The sequence below is a fragment of the Stegostoma tigrinum genome, chromosome 5 (assembly GCF_030684315.1).
Source record: "Stegostoma tigrinum isolate sSteTig4 chromosome 5, sSteTig4.hap1, whole genome shotgun sequence".
Lineage (NCBI taxonomy): Eukaryota > Metazoa > Chordata > Chondrichthyes > Orectolobiformes > Stegostomatidae > Stegostoma > Stegostoma tigrinum.
The window spans coordinates 112,603,605-112,622,795 of record NC_081358.1 but is presented as its reverse complement, the minus strand read 5'-3'; the positions used below and the strand labels follow the sequence as shown (position 1 = coordinate 112,622,795).

The 19,191-nt window shown below is 41.6% G+C and overlaps 1 protein-coding gene across 2 annotated transcripts in view; it reads left to right on the top strand.

Moving 5' to 3' along the window:
• lama1 (laminin, alpha 1) overlaps positions 1 to 17,148 on the top strand; it is a 286,034-nt gene extending 268,886 nt beyond the window's left edge. For both annotated transcript variants that reach the window (XM_048529540.2, XM_048529541.2), the window contains 5 exons: positions 1,806 to 1,958; positions 3,966 to 4,119; positions 6,304 to 6,437; positions 13,023 to 13,245; positions 16,654 to 17,148. In XM_048529540.2, coding sequence (XP_048385497.1) covers positions 1,806 to 1,958; positions 3,966 to 4,119; positions 6,304 to 6,437; positions 13,023 to 13,245; positions 16,654 to 16,814 — 825 coding nt within the window. In that variant the 3' untranslated portion in view covers positions 16,815 to 17,148. The remainder of the gene's footprint in view (positions 1 to 1,805; positions 1,959 to 3,965; positions 4,120 to 6,303; positions 6,438 to 13,022; positions 13,246 to 16,653) is intronic.
• The last annotated feature ends 2,043 nt before the right edge of the window (positions 17,149 to 19,191 follow it).

Here is a 19,191-nt window from a genome sequence, read left to right as displayed (position 1 = left end):
AGAGAAACTGGGAACAGAAGAAGGCTATTTGGCCCTTCGAGTCTATTCTGCCATATAGTACGCTCATGGCAAATCTTCCATCTCCATGCCATATCCTCCCTTTTTCACATATCCCGTCTTCTCTCTCATTGTTGTTTTATGCTGACAGTGAGCCATTTGGCGCTGTGGAAATTCTGGCACAGCCATGTCAGCAGGTGCATTTCAGTTTTGATACTGAAACCACCAAACACCAGTTTTAGCGTATGAACACAATGTTTGTGTTTATCCTTTCAACCCATAACCTGTTCCGTGAGCCACCAGGGCCCATGAGTTGGCCATTGCGGGGTGGTGGTCAGCATTTTTCTGGGCCTACCTTTGGGCTACAAGAGCTGTCATAGAACATAAGAGCTGGGGGCGGGGGGGGGGGGGGGGTGGGTTGTGGGGGTGGTGGTCACGCTCTGTAGCTATGGAACTCTCACTGAATCCTGGAGGCTGTAAAGTGCCTGAGCAGAAAACAGGGCGTTGATCTGCCCACTTTCATTGGAACACAGCAGCAGGAGCAGGGTGGAAATGTCAGTGAGGGAGCAAGGTGGTAGGTTAAGATGGCAGTCAGCCAGTCAACTCAGAGGTTGGGTCATTCATTGCAGAGGTGTTCTGCAACAGTGGACCCATGAGAAACAGCCCAAACCAATCATGGGTCTGACTTTTTTTAAGATATCTTTAGGACACATGATGTTGCACTCTGAATTGGGCTTCGTTGTGCCAATTTTATGCTGGGCAGGCGAGTGCCCAGAGGCCCAAATTCTAGATCGGGATTTCCACAAGATAACTCTGGGCCAACAAGGTACCAAGGGTTTTACCCTGGAAACCCACCTCCATTTACTACATGTAGGTGGCAATTATTCAAGTCAGCAGTTGCCTTAGAACAGAGCACCAACAGGAACAGTGCATGGCTGAAAGAAGCCTGGTATGTATGGGTGCATAGGTTATAATTTTGCTTTAACTTATTTTAATGCAGTCTAATTTTTCCATGGTTGATGAAATGCAAAAAATCTTAAGTGGGTAATTTCCACAGGAGGTTTCCCCACTTGTCTGCTGTTATTTCAGCGGATCACAGGTTATGGGGAGAAAGCAGGAAAATGGGGTTGAGAAACATATCAGCCATGGATGGGCAGAATGGCTTAATTCTGCCCCTTTATCATAGGAAAACCTGAAGATTATAGCAATTGCATTATATTTGCTGATTTTCAGTAGCTCGACTGACCCATTTACAACAGACACATGACAACACCCTGTAGGATTAATCAGTAAGGCATGTGTAACGTGCCTATGTACTAAATTCCCTAGCTCTCTTTCAAAGCACCTCTACCTCTCTGTCTCTCCTCCACTGGGATGCTCTTTAAACTTACTTCTTCGACTGAGCCCTTAGCGTGTCTCAGACATGGAGCTGAAATTTCACAGCTTCAACTGTTGTTCGGTGACTAGGGATGTTTCGTGATGTCAAAGGGGCTACATAAATACAAGTTGTTCTTGTTTTTTGTCAAGCGTCACATTGTTTAGCAGACAAAGTGGATATTGATTCCAAAATGAGCCAGCTGTTATAAGCAATAGTGAACCATATTTCGAAACGTACTTTTCTGGAAGAAAAACGGCCATGACTCGATGAGAAAAATTACCAAATGTTTGAACTGTTGAGAATTGGAAGATTGCTGGGAATGTGATCTACTAGCAGACCAGTCACGCACTAGTTCGGGTATACTTAGTGGGGAGTTAGATCTTCTTATTTCAATCACTGTCATTTTCTCTTTCATCACTCTCTCCTAAAGGTGAAAACAGAATATGTGAAGCGAAGAGGTATGATTACCATCGATGGGAAGGAATCTAGCCCAGCTTTGGGAGATGGTAACTCACTGGATATTGAAGGAAAGCTATATCTTGGAGGTTTGCCTTTAGACTACACTGCCAGGAAAATAGGAAATGTAAGAATAACTCTGGTGTCAGACCAGTGAATTGTGTGTGTGTGTCCCTCTCTCTGCCCTTCCCCTACCTTGTTAACATGCTATTGTTATGTGTCAATATCACTAGCGATAAAGCATGCTTACTTGAACAGAAGTATATCAGTAATGTTTAGCATTGAGCACATGAGGGTGAATTTACCTGTCTTACAATGGGGAGCTGCTTCTGAAGACGGGAAGTTAAAGTGCTGTATAGAACAAGTGTTAACGTCTGACTGTGTGACAGCAATATTACAGCAAGAGGTTTCCCTTAAGCTGGACTGATTAGCTGCACTATCCAGGTCCCAGCTACCGTGAGGGTAATAGTGGCTTGAGATAACTGCGTCATTTAGGGAGGGGAAAGGGAGGAGAGGAAGGAAGGAGAGTAACACATGCTCCCTATTAACTGATAGGAAACAGCATTATCAGCAAATGCTGTCTCCATCCTGTCCTGTCCTCTCCTTGCTGAAAAAGAATGTTGTAGGGCTACAAAGGAAATGGATTACATGATTACAGAAAAAGAAATGATCTTCAGAACAATTTCTCATATTTTGTACAACTGATAAGTCACTGAATGGAATGGAGACAACTGTTGAGTTAACTTTTTCCTTCTTTGGTTATAAGGCTATGGGCAGTCCTTAAATCTCAATCTGTTTCTTTTAAATAATCTTTACAGTATTTGACATTGAGATATTAGATTGATGTAAATAATATCTGTCTGTAAGTAGCAAGGCAATCAAGATTCCTCTCACCTACAAGTTGAAAGATTGTGCCCATCTCCACATGGAAAACAACTTCCAAACTGAAATCAGAAATGTCCCCCCACATCAGGCCAGTTGGTTGGCTGTAACCGTGATGGTGTCTTGTGAATATCTAATATTCAATCATGGAAACTGGAAACACTGTCCCTAATCTCCAAAAGTTTAAAAAATATATGTGTCAGTCCTTTTCTTGTTTTTCTGTGGGCCTGAATCCTGCTTTCGGTCTCCCCGTATCAACGAGATGCGACTGATGTCCTACCAACACTCACCCCCTGCCCCTCTCACCACTCACCTCACTTGCATCATAATACATTTTGGAGGCAAGAGGGTGCATTGGAAATGATGGCCCAGGGTCTGATGCTGGGAGCTTCCCACTTCGGGAATTAAAGGACTTGACCGTCTCCTGCCTGACACCTTGATGGAGGTTCGGTTTAGAACATAAGGAGAGGTAGGCCATTCAGCCTCTTGAACAGACCCACCTTGCCATCTCTTGGTAACTGCAGAGAAAACCTAGTGTCACTAAGACTGGTGACCTATTCTTAGTGGAGCAGCAGGCTGTCAGTCCCTGGTAGATGGAGCAGTACTCAATACTGAAGGCAAGTTTCTGTGAATTCTAAGAATGCAAGAGTTGCAGCAGAACAAACAAGTGTGTACCCACATAAAAGTCCCACACTAAATATGAGGGTCACAGATCCATAGACTGGTTCTCCTTGTTGCACTCATTCGCTCAGGAATGCTTCGCCTTATCAGAAGTTTAAAAGCTGTTAAACCAGGCTTGCTGATAGAGCATTAGGGACTTGGATCTGGGACTGACTCATGCTTTAAGGTTGCCTTGACACAGTAATTCTGGGTCAGACTTAGAAGATGCCTAAAAAGGTAATATTTTCCATTCAGTGATGATAAGGTAAAAATGCTGAACAGTCACATTACACTGTTTATCAAGCAGCATTTACCCACTCATTTTAAATGGCCCACAATCCTCCAAAGTATAACAGTCTGAGGAATGTAGTCTTAACCTGTTACTTATTACGATTTGAAACTCAGCAGTTGAAAAATACACACATCAACCTCATTGCAATTGTCTGTCTGATCCAAGTCATACCACATAGTATGCAAGGGGGAGAGAACATCATGGAAAGCATTGGATCAAATTAAACGAGGAATAGCAAAAGCACTTGTAATCTGTTGTGAATTATTGTACTTCCAACTCATTAAGAGTTATTTTCCTCAGGCAACACACAGTATCCCTGCTTGTATTGGCAACGTGACATTAAATAACAAGCCCCTGAACTTAGAGAGGCCGGTTTCCGTCCTTACTGTGAGCAGATGTTACACGGCTGTCCAGGAGGGCACTTTCTTCGATGGCACTGGATTTGCTGCACTGGGTAAGTCGGGTTAAATGTCAGTGTTAAATGCAGCACATGCTTTACCCTTGAAGGTACTTATTAATATCCCTAAAGCCAAACAGCAAGTCATTCTACCTTCATCTCCTTAGTGTGGCATTAGCGTTGTTGCAAAATTTAGCAAGATACTGTGTATTGTAATTAAATGAGTATTGTGTTTCCCTCATACTTTCTGCCAAGCAACCTGTATAATTAACTTCAGTCTGAGAGAATAGCAATAGCTATCTAACATCTATATTCCTCTTTATCTTGAGCCTCCAGACTCTACTGGAGGTTCAATGAGAAGAGATATGGATTTCCCTATCTCTGCCGTCCATTCTGTCTCTCAAAACCATTGCGTGACATTGAAGACAGAGTCAACCTTTGTTTTTTTTTTGTTCAGACCACTCAGATTCAGGCCTCATTTACAGCCTTGGTCTCAATATGGACAAAAGAGAAGAGCTCTACTACAGCTGAACTCAATGTGGGTCGGAGAGTAAATTCTCCACCAGCTGTGGCAAAGGAAGATGAGTGTTCCTGTTGAAGGTCAACATTCACAGCTTCAGCTTATGGTGCCAGGCTAGGCGTCAGGACCAACCATCAGTAACCTCACCATCAGAGTGGGGCTGTTAGCAGGAAATGGCACAGTGTTCAGTTTGATTCATGATTCCCTTCAATTTGTTAGAAATTCAGTGAACTAATACCTGGGAGACAAGGCTCATCTTATGAAGAAAGGGTGAACAAGTTAGTTTCTTACCCACTGCAGTTTAGAGAATGAGGAGGTGAAATATATAAAGATGGTGAGGGGACTGATTAGGATGAAGAATGCTTCCTCTTGTGAGAAATAGAACTGGGGAATGCCGTTTAAGAATAAGATCAATGTGAATAATTAAGATGGAAAAGAGAATAACTTTATTCTGTTGGAGGTTCTTTCATCTTCCCCAGTAAACAGTGGAGGTTGAATCATTGAATTTCTTTGATTTATGACAGACAAAGGAGCTGAGGGTTATGGGGAGCAGACAAGACAATGTAGCTGAGACATTCACATCGGCCATGATCTTTGTATAGCAGTTCAGTTAGTCCCCTGCTCTATTCCTGGATAGCCCTGCAAATTCATTCAGGATCAACCACCTCGCCTTACCTGATGCTTTAGTAACTGTCTGCAGCAAGGGGTTTATAGAGTCTTCACTGCACACAGGGTGGATATTTCACCCACTGATTGCAAGCTGGCTCTCTCCTAGAGCAATTCAGTCTGAGTAGGATCAGTAAAATATGCTTCACTATCTGGGTGACTACTCGTTGTGAAATGCAAATTTGGAAATTTACGGTAATTCCCCCTTGTTCAGGAATGGCAGAACATTGTCACTACATTAGCAATAAATGCAGCCTAGCCAGCGACACCATAATCCCATAAACAAATAAAGGATCACAATGTGTGAAAATGAGAAAATTCCTCTCTAAAGGCTTTGTTCTTGTTGTTGGTTAAAAATCTCTCGATTAAAGAACTCGAATGCAGAACACCTACGCTCGGTTCGCAATAAACAACTGCACCTCCCAGTCGCGAACCATTCAACTCCTTCTCCCATTTCTCAGACGACATGTCCATCCTGGGCCTCCTGCAGTGCCACAACGATGCCACCCGAAGGTTGCAGGAACAGCAACTGATATTCCGCTTGGGAAACCTGCAGCCCAATGGTATCAATGTGGATTTCACAAGCTGCAAAATTCCCCTCCCCCCACCGCATCCCAAAACCAGCCCAGCATGTCCCTGCCTCACTAACCTGTTCTTCCTCCCACCTATCCCCTCCTCCCACCTCAAGCCACACCCCCATCTCCTACCTACTAACCTCATCCTGCTCCCTTGACCTGTCTGTCCTCCCCGGACTGACCTATCTCCTCTCTACCTCCCCACCTACGCTCATCTTTACTGGCTCCATCCCCGCCTCCTTGAATTGTTTGTCTCCTCTCCACCTATCTTCTCTTCTATCCATCTTTAATTTGCCTCCACTTCTCTCCCTTTTATTTCAGAACACCCCCCTTCCCCTCCCCCACTTATGATGAAAGGCCTAGGCCCAAAACGTCAGCTTTCCTGCTCCTAAGATGCTGCCTGGCCTACTGTGTTCATCCAGCTGTACACCTTGTTACCTTGAATGTGAATGAAACCTGTTTTTTCTGTTTTATTTGCAGTGAAAGAAGGTTACAAAGTGAGGTCAGATGTAATTATTACATTTGAGTTCCGCAGTACAACCCGAAACGCGGTACTGCTTGGCATCAGCAGTGCTAAGGTGGATGCAATTGGATTAGAGATTGTAAATGGCAAGGTGAGAAGGGAATACCTGCTTTCCTGTTCTTGATTCATTTCACAGACTGTGTACATCAGGTAGGCAATTGAGGTCAGTTGCTATTACATTCAGATAGTCATATGGAAAATTCAAAACGTTTATGCTAAAACCTGCTGGATCAGTGGCTAAATGTTTCTTTTGCTCATGTGGGACTTCCATGCATACTAAACCAGCAGACACCTGTACAAATACAGCCAGTATTAATTATAATGACGCCCAACAAACTGTCACTGAACAAGCATCTACCAGCAAATTAAACCAATCAAATTGTATTTTCAGTGTCTATAAGTGACCTTAATAGCCATTGGTATTGTCTTAAATTCAGTAGTGAATTGGGCAGCTTCCAGAATGGCAGCCAATCCATAACATTACGGAGATTTCATTAGAGAGATAGTCCAGAGGATTGCTGAGTCTGCTTCTTGAAATTAGAAGTGATTTACACAAGGGTTATACACGAAGTGATTACCTACCCTAGGACTTCCTTGAAAAAGAGGCAACAAGGTTGTACTTGATAGAAGTCTTCAGAATATTTTCAAGATTACAAAATTAAATCATGAAAGTTCCTTTTCTCAAGCATGGCTTTGGGACAGCATTTACCAAAAGAGAAACAATCTACTATAACTGAGGCTATATATGGATCAGAGAGAAAATTGTCCGTTGGTCAAGTCCTAGCTAAAGCAAAGAAAGATTCAGAAAAGATTTACCAATATTTTGCAGGGAATGGAGGGTTTGAGTAATAAAAATAGGCTGGATAGACTGGGACGTCGTTCACTGGAGCATAAGAGGATGATAGGTGATCATATAGAGTTTTATAACATCATTAGAGGTGTAGATAAGGTGAATAGCAAAGGTTTTGTTCCCTGAAGTTCAAAACTAGGAGGCATATTTTTAGGGTGAGAGGAGAAAGATTTTAAAACGGGCAACTTTTTTACACAGAGGACGATTAGTGTGTTGGCTAAACTGCCAGAGGAAGAGATGGATGCAGATACAATTGCAATGTTTAAAAGACATTTGGATAAGTACATGAATAGGAAAGGTTTGGAGGGATATGGGCCAAAGACAGGCAGGTGGGACCAGTTGAACCAAAGAGTCTGTTTCCATCATGCTGTGCGAGTCTATGATTGTTTTAGTGGTTTGATCGATTTCAATTGGGAGCCATCTAACAAACTTCCAGATACCATCAACAGCACTGGATGCAATGCAGACATTAAGATAAGTGTCTGGGAGTCTTCAGTTGTAATTGTAATAAAGGAAATTATCAGGAGTGGGGAAAAGGTGTTAAAGAAAGAGTGTCAGTACCTGTGTCAATTTCAATTATTATGTTGGATCAATTAATATTGCTTATTGGTGAGTGAAATTTATTAAATTGCTCACAGTTTCTGGGATAAAATTAATTCCTTCAATGTGCATGCAGTAAACGGAATTGAATTTGGACACACTCAACCTGAATTAAAGCACTTATCGAGGCTGAACAATAACACATTCATTACATAAAGAAATTTGATTGGAATCTGCCTTATGATATGTGTGTGCAATTATCTTGCACTACCTGTTAAAAGATTTGTTCCTTTGGCTTTCGTGATTGAGTCTCATCAATATTCATGTGTGCTGTGTAATTTCTACACACATAAAGATTTATCAACATAAAACTGAAAGAACTGTGGATGCAGTTTTGAGGGAAACAGACAAGGTCAGAAATTGCTGCAGAAATTCAACAGGCCTGGCAGCGTCAAATTCTAAAGAAGGGTCACTGAACCTGAAACTTTAGCTCTGATTTCTCTCCAGCGATGCTGCCAGACCTGCTGGGTTTTTCCGGCAGTTTCTGTTTCTGTTTTTGTTTCAGATTTACCCAGCATGAGTATTTTTTTCACCTCCAACCCTGTTAAGCTTCTTTTACTACATTCCTGGCATTGCTGCTGGGTCTTTGACGGATTCAGTTTGCAGATGATGCCAAAATAGGTGATGTAGTGGATAGTGAAGAAGATATCACAGAGTAAAATGGAACCTTGATCAGTTGGGCCAATGGGCCGAGGAGTGGCAGATGAAGTTTAATTTAGATAAATGTAAGGTGTTCCATTTTGGTGAGGCTAATCAGGGCATATAGTTAATGATAGGACCCTGGGGAGTGCTGCTGAACAAAATGACCGAGGGATGCAGGTGCACAGTCCCTTGAAAGTGGAGTCGCAAGTCGACAGGATGGTCAAGAATGCTTTTGGCACACTTGCCTTTCTTGATCAGAACACTGAGTATAGGAGCTGGGACATCATTTTGCAGTTGTACAGGGCATTAGTGAGCCCACTTTTAGAACACTGTGCACAATTCTGGTCACCCTTCTATACAAACGATATTGTTAAACTTGAGAGGGCGCAGAAAAGATCTGCAAGCATGTTGCCAGGACTGGAGGGTTTGAGCTAAAGGGAGAAGCTGAATCGGCTTGGAATATTTTTCCTGCAGCATCGGAAGCTGAGGGGTGACCTTATTGAGGTTTATAAAAGTATGAGGGCCATGGATAGGTTGAATATCCAAGGTCTTTTTCCTAGGGTGGGGAAGTCCAAAACTAGAGGGCATAGGTTTAAGTTGAGAGGGGTAAAGTTTAAAAAGTACCTGAGGGGTAACTTTTTAATGTAGAGGGCAGTGTGTGTGTGTGTGTGTGTGTGTGTGTGTGTGTGTGTGTGTGTGTGTGTGTGTGTGTGTGTGTGTGTGTGTGTGTGTGGAACAGGCTGCCAGAAGAACTGGGGGAGACGGGTACAATACAACATTTAAAAGGCAACTGGATGGGTACAAGAATAGGAATTTCTGAAGAAGGGTCTAGGCTCAAAATGCCAGCCTTCCTGCTCCTCAGATGCTGCTTGGCCCGCTGTGTTCATTCAGCTGTACACCTTGTTATCTCGGGGTTTAGAGGGATATGGGTCATATGCTGGGAAATAGGATTAGATCAGATTGGGATATCTGCTTGGTATGAACAAGTTGGACCAAACGATCTGTTTCCGTGCTGTGTGACTCTATGACTCCAAAGATGAGTGTATCTGTTGAAGGTCTACATTTCCAGCTCTAGCAGATGATACCGGGCTGGGTGTTAGGGCAAACTATTCAGTCATCAGTTATCTCGCCCTCAGCATGGGGCTGTGAACAGGAAATGGCACCATTTTCAGCTCTATTCATAATTCCTCAGACTGTTGAGCAATCTATGCCCTTATGCAACATGATGTTCATGATTTGTCTTGGGCTGATGAATGACAAGTAACATTCATGTCACACAAATGCCAGGCAGTGTTCATGTCTAACAAGAGACAGATCTTCTCCCTATGACATTCAGCAGCATTACCATCACTGAATTCCCAGTGAAAGAGCTTTGGACAGCATTTTCCAGAGGAAGATTGTACAGGATATTATGCAGCTTTTAAATTCTACCAAAATTCATCCAAATTATCCTTGTGAATACATGTCTCGTGCTTAATTTAATTGTTTTTTCATAAAATGGCATGCTGAATTGCAATGCAATATTCTGTCCATATCTGAAGCAATATTTTAATAGATTCATAATTTTTTACTACATCCAAGATCTATGCCCTGTTCTCATCTTCTATTATCTGTGGATTTAACAAAAGTCAAAATCCATAGACTGTCAGATTCACTGGGCTAAAATTGGCTAAGTATCAATTTTGGTGAGTTTCATGGAGACTGTCTCTCAATGAACCTGAGCATGTTTTTGACCAGTATTTTCCACGGCTCGCTCCGTTAGTTATCCACATTGTGTCTTTTGTACGTCATATGCACTAGCATCTGTTCGGCAATAGCAGAAGCACTTGGCACTGCTGGGAGCTCCCAGGATTCCCTAGTGTCAGCCATATTAGTGCTGGAAGTCCAGAGCTGCCATTCATCAGTCACCTGGTAGAAGGGGAGCAAAAAAAAATAGACTTTTGCAGTCACACAGCTGTCACATCATTGCAAGCATAAATGCACATTTGTAAACATTTTGCTATTTAAGAAGCAAGTTATATATTTCCCTATCCAGAGACCAACATAATGCTCTGGGGAGCTGGTTTCAAATCCTGTCATGACAGAACCTGAAATTAAGGTCTAATGATAACCATGAAACCATTGTTGATTGTTTTCTTTCACAGATAGCAGGTAACTTTCAGATTAAATTGTCCTTCAAAGAATCTACCAACTAATTAACTAGGGATCAATTGTTATTGGGACATGAGCCCAAACTCATCATCTGCTGCCTTCAATGCAATTTAAATACCTGTGTTTGTTACATAAATGTGATCTATTGAGATAGTGAGAAAGTGAATTTTTGCTTAGTGTTGGACTAGTGGAATATTGATGGCCCTTCTCATTCTGCAGCTCCTACAATGAAAGGGCTGACCATATCAGAGATAGTAAGAACTGCCGATGCTGGAGTGTGAGATAACACAGTGCGGAGCTGGAGGAACACGGCAGGTTTTCCTTCTAAAGAAGGGGCCCAATCCGAAACATCAGCCTTCCTGCTCCTCTGATGCTGCCTGGCCTGCTGTGTTCCTCCAAGCTCCACACTGTGATATCTAGGGCTGACCATATGACTTGGTAGTTCCCAGGTCCAGATAAAGCTTGCTTAGTCCATTGGACTTCCCATTGTTTCAGGTGGGCTGTATTCTCAACGCAAATGATAAGAATCTTTCATCCCAACCTCGACATCTCAGAGGAGGCAAGAGAATTTGAGATGGAGGTTTCATCAGTTCTTTACCGCTTCTAGCAGCCAATTAAACAGAATCCAACTCTTTACCACCTAATTATCACGATGACCTGAGTTTATGTATAGTCTGAAAATTCCTAACTGCTAGAGACCAGAACATGTTAGAGATTAGAGAGAGAGTAGGAGCTCTAACTGTGAGCTGTAATGTACATTCGGAAGACAAATCATTTTGTTCAGCCTTCCAAGCTGAAAGTTAATGAAAGTTCCTCCCCGCAACATAGGTATATCTATTGAATGGTTTTAAGCTGATACTTTGTCATTTGCTCTGCTGGTTAGGCCCATGCTTTTGTTCCCTCCTTTCCTATTACAGGGTGTATTTTTTTAAAGTGTTTGAAATGTGATCTATAATAATAGAGGTGATTTTGCAATAGAAACAAGAGATTAAAAGATGTTTGATAGGTACATGAATAGGAAAGTTTTAGAGGGATATGGGCCAAACTCAGTCAAGTGGGATTAGTTTAGTTTGAGAAACTTGGTCAGTATGGACACGTTGGACTGAAAGGTCTGTTTGTTGTTGTATGATTCTATGACTCTGTGTGCTTCTGGCCAGATGCTCAGTATAGGGGATACCTCTGTGATGTCCCTCATGGAAATACATTGGGAGCCCAGAAGAAATGTTGGAAAGTCACGGAAGTGACTTCACTCGGACAGGAGTCATTCACAGAAGTCATGGAAAATGTCCTTTAGAGAATGAAAAGTTGTTAGCCAAACTGGCATTTGATCCTTGGAGGTTTTTCCCGTATTCCTGCTTCTTCTGTGCTTTTTCTTAACCTATTTTAAATAATTTCATACTCAGCCGAAATGTAAACTTTGTCCTTTAATCCCTGTTTAAGTCTGTGCTGTGTTTATCAAGAACATGAATTTAATGTTTGCACAGACATTTTGATTTATTTCCCTATTATGTAAACGGTCCAATGTTGAACCATGTGGAAGTACTTAAAAATTAGTTTCAGTTTCACAGACATTTTCCCAAAGAATTTTGTTCATCCTATTTCCTTTACTTAACTCCTTCTTTCCTCCTTTATTCTATTTAAAGAAAAACCAAAATTCCAGAAGTAAATGTGATGTATAATTATCAGATTGACCTCCTATATTGCTTCCCCTCCCACCAACACCATAAGCAGCCGATGATCTGTATGTCCTTGTATGTATGATCTGCCTATACTGCATGCAAAACAAAGCTTTTCACTGTACACAGGTACATGTAACAACAGTAAATCAAATCAAAAATATTCCCAAGAATGAAGAACTTCAGCTATGAAGATAGATTGGACACAATCCTTAGGGGAAAAAAAGTTTGCAAAAAGATTTAAAAGAAGTCTCTAAAATTATGAGTTGTTGGGATGGAGTAGTATGGAGAAACTGTTCTCACCCATGAAAAGATCGGGAAGAGGAAGTAGAAAAAGATTGGTAAAAGAAACAAGAGCAACCTGAGAGAAAGCAGCTCTGCCTGATAGCTTCATTTGAATCATTCAAATGAGACTTTGAAGGTTTCCTGTAAAAGAAGAATGTGCAGGATTACAGAGAGAAAGTGGACTCTGACTCTAAACGAATTAATCATTCAGAGAGCTGGCATGGATGTGATGGGCCAAGTGGTTTCCTGCGCTGTCACAATTCTGTAAATCTGTGCTTTTCTATCCCATTGGAAACTAAGGGCTTACCCTGTTGAGAAACACAGGCAGCTTTTTACTGGAAGAAGTGTGTCATGAAACATTACGCTGCCTTTGGTATATAAGGTATATTTGGAAGAAGGCTATTTCATTTGGCCTTGCAAGTTAGTATTTGTATAGAGCATTCTTTCACTGATAAAATGACTTTCCTTTCAGGTTCTGTTCCATGTAAATAATGGAGCTGGAAGAATTACCGCTAAATATGAACCCAAGGATTCAAACCAGCTGTGCAATGGGAAATGGCATAAACTTCGAGCCAATAAGAGCAAGCATCGTATTACACTGACTATGGATGGAGTTTCTGTGCAGGCTGACAATCCCCATATTCAGTCAACCTCAGCAGACACTAATGATCCAGTTTATGTGGGCGGTTATCCTGGTATGTATTGTCATTGGAATTTAACATCTGCATAGATAACAGAATAGAACTAAAAATTTGCACATCATCACTTCATGTCAAAATTCTGTTTCCTGTTTTTGGTTGTATTACTTTGCATCATAAACATCACCATCAGGAAAATGTTAGGAATGAAACTGCAAATTGAAGAGCCAGAGACAGATCACAACCCGATTTAATAAATGAGATGTGCATTTTTTTTTGGAGCAGTACACATTGTAACAGACTAAACCAAAATTAATTGAGTCTGACTCCCAGTGTGGTGTGCCAAAGTTTTGTGTTGACTGCACTGTGCTTATGGGACATTATAAACTAGAGAAAAAGGGTGGGAGATTCATAAATCCAAGACTTCACTCCCATTGCATTATCATATGCATTTCTGGTGAGATTGGAGGCAGCTCCAAGTGGCTGGAGCCTCAACAGAAGTGGGCTTCATAACAGAATGATGCAAAAATAGCAGATGCTTTCCACTTCAGAATGAGCCATAGCACCATGACAGTACTACTTCACTTTGCCTGTGTTTTCCGGGGTTGCACTCCTATGTAAATATTAAAAACATTGGAAAGAATTTAGAAAAGAATCATGAAACGTTTCCAAGAATGAAAAACGTCAGCTATTAAGATAGTTTGGAGACAGTCCTTGGAGAAACAAAGGTTGCAAGGACTATTAATTGAAGTCTCTGTAACCATGAGTGGTTGGGACAGATTAGTATGGATAAATTGTTTCCGTTCATGAAAGGATCAGGAAGCGGAGGTAAAAATAAATTGACAAAAGAAGCAAATTACAAATAACAATTTTATTATCTTTTCCCCCCTCACTTTTTAACCCCGTCCACTCCACTGTATCAGTTTAGAGCTTTACGATGGTCCACTTAGCAGTCAGTCATCATTAATCCAACTGCAGACTTAAAGTGAGAATCTTGATTTGAATGTGCTGTCAACTGGATTTAATTCATCTGCTAAAAATACATTGTTAGCAATGAAAAATCTGTTGTTTCTTGGTTTTTGTATAAGGTAGAAAAGCCTGGTTAATTTTTTAAAATCCAGTTTTCTAACCCATTCTCCCTCTCATACCTAGAAGACAATGCTGTAGTGACAACAGAACACTGCTACGTCATTCTCATGCGGAATAGAGGCAGTGAATGTTGACAGACTTTTCAAATGTTGATAGCAAGTACAGGCCAGAAATCCTTTCAACCTTTACCCAGTGTCTATGTATGCATTTCAACTATCACTCAGTAATAATCAATAGCAGCCTCTCTGACTGATTGTCACGTCCAGCTCGAAGTCAATTGAGAAACATGTCCTACTGCTTAAGTCGACACCTGTAACTGGTCATTCTAAGTTTTCGACCCGAAGCAGGCTGTTGGGGAATGAATGACTAAACAGCAAAGTTACATGACTTTTTAAAACAGGTAGAGCAAAGTGCAGGGCCCACCTCAGTAGTTTCAGGTGACACTATGAATTGATCGGAATCCACAGATACAACTCGTAATTGATCTGTCATCATGAATTCTGCCAAGTATTAGATTTGGGGATCGGCAATGACTCCTGTCCAACTGAGAAGTTGCTCTCTCAGCCTGTATTGTGCCTTTGCTGTATCTCGTATGTGTTTTTGCTTCATCCAATAGTGCCTGTTGTCTTGATGCTCTGAAATTCCCCCAAAATTCTTATTTAGAGACTGATATACCAAATACAGATCCTTTTCTTGCAGCTTTCTGGTTCGGTTGTTCTGTCCTATGAGTCTTATAGAACCATATTTTACAACAGAGGACTTTCAGCCCATCGAGTATGTACTGTCAAGATAGCATTTGACTCCTGACGTCAGTGCTACATTATCTTATACATCATTATTTCATTAACATGCGCACTCATGTTTAGCAGATAATAGGAACAGCAAATGGAACGTTGCTCTTTATTTCAAGGATGATGGAATATAAAAGTAGGGAAGTCTTTTTAAGCCTGTGCAAGGCACTAGTTAGACCACAGCTGGAATACTGTAAACAGTTTTGGCCCCCATATCAGATGCACTGACGTTGGAGGCAATCCAGAGAAGTTTCTCTAGGCTGATACTGGGTATGGAGGGATTTTTTTACGAAGGGAAGTTGACTGGGTTTGGCTTTTACTAATTGCATTCCAGATGAATGAGAGGTAATCTTATTGAAATGTACAGGATTCTTCATAGAATCCCTACAGGCCCTTTGGCCCAACAAGTCCACACTGAACCTCAGAGCATCTGTCCCAGACCCATCCCCCTATAAACATCCCTGAAAACTACGGGCAGTTTAGCCTGGCCAAACCACCTAGCTTGCACGTCTTTGGACTGTGGAAGGAAACCGGAGCACTTGGAGGAAACCCACGCAGACACAGTGAGAATGTGCAAACTCCACACACAATAACCCAAGGGTGGAATTGAACCCCGATCTCTGCCGCTGTGAGGCATCAGTGCTAACCACTGTGCCATCATGCTGCCTTCTCCTTGTGGGAGTTAACAAGGTAGATACAGAGTGGTTAATCCCTTGTGGGAGAGTCTAGGGACCAGAGGACACAATCTCAGAATAAGGGGGTGCCCATTTCAGTTAGAGATTACACAGAATCTCTTCTCTCAGACGGTCTTGAATCTGTAAAATTCCTTACTGCAGAGGCTAAGTCATACATTCATGGTGTCCCAACAGTACAGAGAAAGGCCATTCAGCCTACTGCATCTACACCAATCCTCTGAAGACTACATCACCCAGACCCATCCCCCCAACAAATTCACTTCCTACTACTGGGGTTTTTAGCTTGGCCAACCCACCTAACATGCACACCTTTAGATTTGGGAGGGAACTGGAGCACCCAGTGATATCCACGCAGCTTTGGGGAGAACACAGAAACTCCACACAGACAGTTGGTCAAGGGTGGAATCGTACTTGGATCTCTAGCGCTGTGAGGCAGCAGTGCTAACCACTGAGCTGCCCTTAAAACTCTGTCATGATGTAAAATCCGGGCAATTGCGCTACAAACACTACGAGCCTGACATGATATGAACACGCACCCATGTCATCCAGGGGTTGTTAAGTATGGACTACTTCTGTTCCTATGTCTTATGGTCTTGTATGCCTGATCATTATATTACAGTTAGGTGGAATGGGTCTAAAATTTCCATTGGTGCACAAGTCTCATTCACAAACTAACCATTCTAGCCTACTGAACTAAACAGCCTCTATTCCAGATCCAGATTATTCAACACAATCTACTCAAGTATTAAATTCATCATTAAACTTTAAATGTATACAGTTGCATTTAATTTAATTCTCATGTTATAGTTTTCCATATATTGCGTGTATTTCAGCGACTATTCAATCAACTCAACACATGTTGATACATGCATATTTGTCCTCTCACACAGCTAATGTGAAACAGAATTGCCTGACACTTCAAGAGCCATTCCAGGGCTGCATAAGGAACCTCAAGCTGACAAAAGATCAACAGATCCAGGCTCTTGACTTCAGCAAAGCCTTTGACCTCCGAGGTGTCTTCCCTCACTCTTGCCCTGGCATTGAACACTAGCCTCGACCGTCTCAGCTGCGAGAATTTTATCAAAACAACTGCTGCATACCCACTTCCCAATTGTATTTATCGCCCATCTTTACTCAGGATAAACATGCATTTTTTTTTTAGACAATAAATCACCTGTTTTTGGCAGATGCTTAACCAGAAGTTTTATGTACTGTACAACAAGTACCTCCATAAACAAAACCGTCAACAACATCAGGATGGAATATTTCAATTTTTTTTATGTTTACAGTTGTTTTTCTCCCCAACAGTATTTACTGAAATGTTAATCCTTGTTCATTTTGAATATGTTATCGTTTTGCAAATAAAGTGTAAACACGATTTGGAACACTGTGCAGCTTTTGAGTTACTATGTAGTTGCATAATTTACAGAAACTTTAAGGAAGTTGCTCTTCTGGTTGTTCACTATATTTTCTTCAAAACTGCCTACTTAATTCTAAAGTTTTTCTTTTCCATGAAGCAATCCAGACATGACAATAAATCCTCAATAAAAAACAAAAGAACTGCAGATGTTGTAAATCAAGAACAAAAGACAGAAGTTGCTGGAAAAGCTCAGCAGGTCTGGCAGCATCTGTGAAGAAGAGGTTTGAAAAAAGGTCACCCGACCCGAAACGTTAACTCTTGATTTTTTTCTTCACAGTTGCTGCCAGACCTGCTGAGCTTTTCCAGCAACTTCTGTTTTTTGTTATGTGATGGTTCTAGGTGTGAATGACCAAATTAACCCACTGAGTCAAAAGAAGGTAGATCTGTGTTAATATTATGTCTAACGGGTTATCTTTATCTTCCGTCTTCTGAAAGGTAAAAGATATAAAAAGAAGCTCAGCCTTTCTACAGATTGGAATTTGGTCACATACAGGAATGAACTGTATAGGAACTTACGAATTTAACTGTTCACAAACCCCCAGAATACACCAAAATCAGATCTAAACTTCTTGCAAGTTTGGTTGGATACAATCACTGACTTGCTGGCAATGCTGGATAATCCTGAGTGTGCAAAGAATTACACTGACAACCAATTTAGAATTGTCAGTGGTGTTCAAGTCACATATCTGTACTGTGCTGTACTTTTCTATGTTCTATGTTCTATATCTTACAATGAGGAGACCTGGATTTTTCCAAAGAACACTGTTCCAGCAATTTGGTGATGGCTATTTGTTTGTTTATTTCCAGGGTAATGTCTTGACCAATCTTAACCAACCTGCTTTGAAATCTAGAGAAAGTTTGGCAGTTAATGGTCAATCATCATTAATGCAAATTTACAGAGCATTGATTAGGCTGCAGATGGAATTCTAGGGTGCAGGTGCTCGTGCCACAGTGATAGTATCGTTACACCTGAGCTGGAAGATGCAGGTTCAAACCCCATCTGCGCTAAAGGTTTTGGGGACCTTCTTGTGGTGCAGAGGTAAGCCGCTACTTGTAGACTGGGGTAAAGAAAAGGGAATACTGTGTGCAATTCAAGTTGCCACACTACTGGAAGGACAAGATTGCACTGGACAGGGTGCAGAGAAGTTTCTCCAGGCTGTTGCCTGAGCTGAAACGTCTCGGTTACATGAAAATACTGGATAGGCTGGGTTTATATTCCCTGGAGCAGAGAAGCAGCTGATTGAGGTATACAAAATTATGAATGGCATAGCTAGGGTGGGACAGTGAGAAGTTTATCCCGAGGCAGATGTATCTTAAAGACCAGAGGGCATAAGTTTAAGGTAAGGAGTAAATGGTTGAGAGGGGATGAGGAAATCACCTACAGCTTACTAGAATTATGGAATGTGCTACCTGAGAAAGTGGTGGAGGTAGCTACTCTCATTTAAGAAGCATCTGATTGTGCACTCAAAATGCCTGGGCATAGTAGGCAATGGACCAAGTGCAGGTAAATGGGATTATCGTGGTTTGGTGTTTGTTGGTCAGCATAGACACAGAAACAGGCCCTTCGGCCCACCATGTTGTTTGACTCTATAACTGTTACATTCGCAATGGCAAAGCTTTACCAATTAGAATCCACTTGCCAACCGAATTAGCAGTCTCTGCTTACACAGTTTAAATATTTGCTTTTTGTCGCCTTTATTGGTATTCTTGAGAAATGGCCTGATGAGAGTACGATAAAATGGTTCTAATGGAGTTTTAGAGATAATGGGAACTGCAGATGCTGGAGAATTCCAGGATAATAAAATGTGAGGCTGGATGAACACAGCAGGCCAAGCAGCATCTCAGGAGCACAAAAGCTGACGTTTCGGGCCTAGACCCTTCATCAGAGAGCTGATGAAGGGTCTAGGCCCGAAACGTCAGCTTTTGTGCTCCTGAGATGCTGCTTGGCCTGCTGTGTTCATCCAGCCTCACATTTTATTATCTAATGGAGTTTTGTTGTTTTGTACTG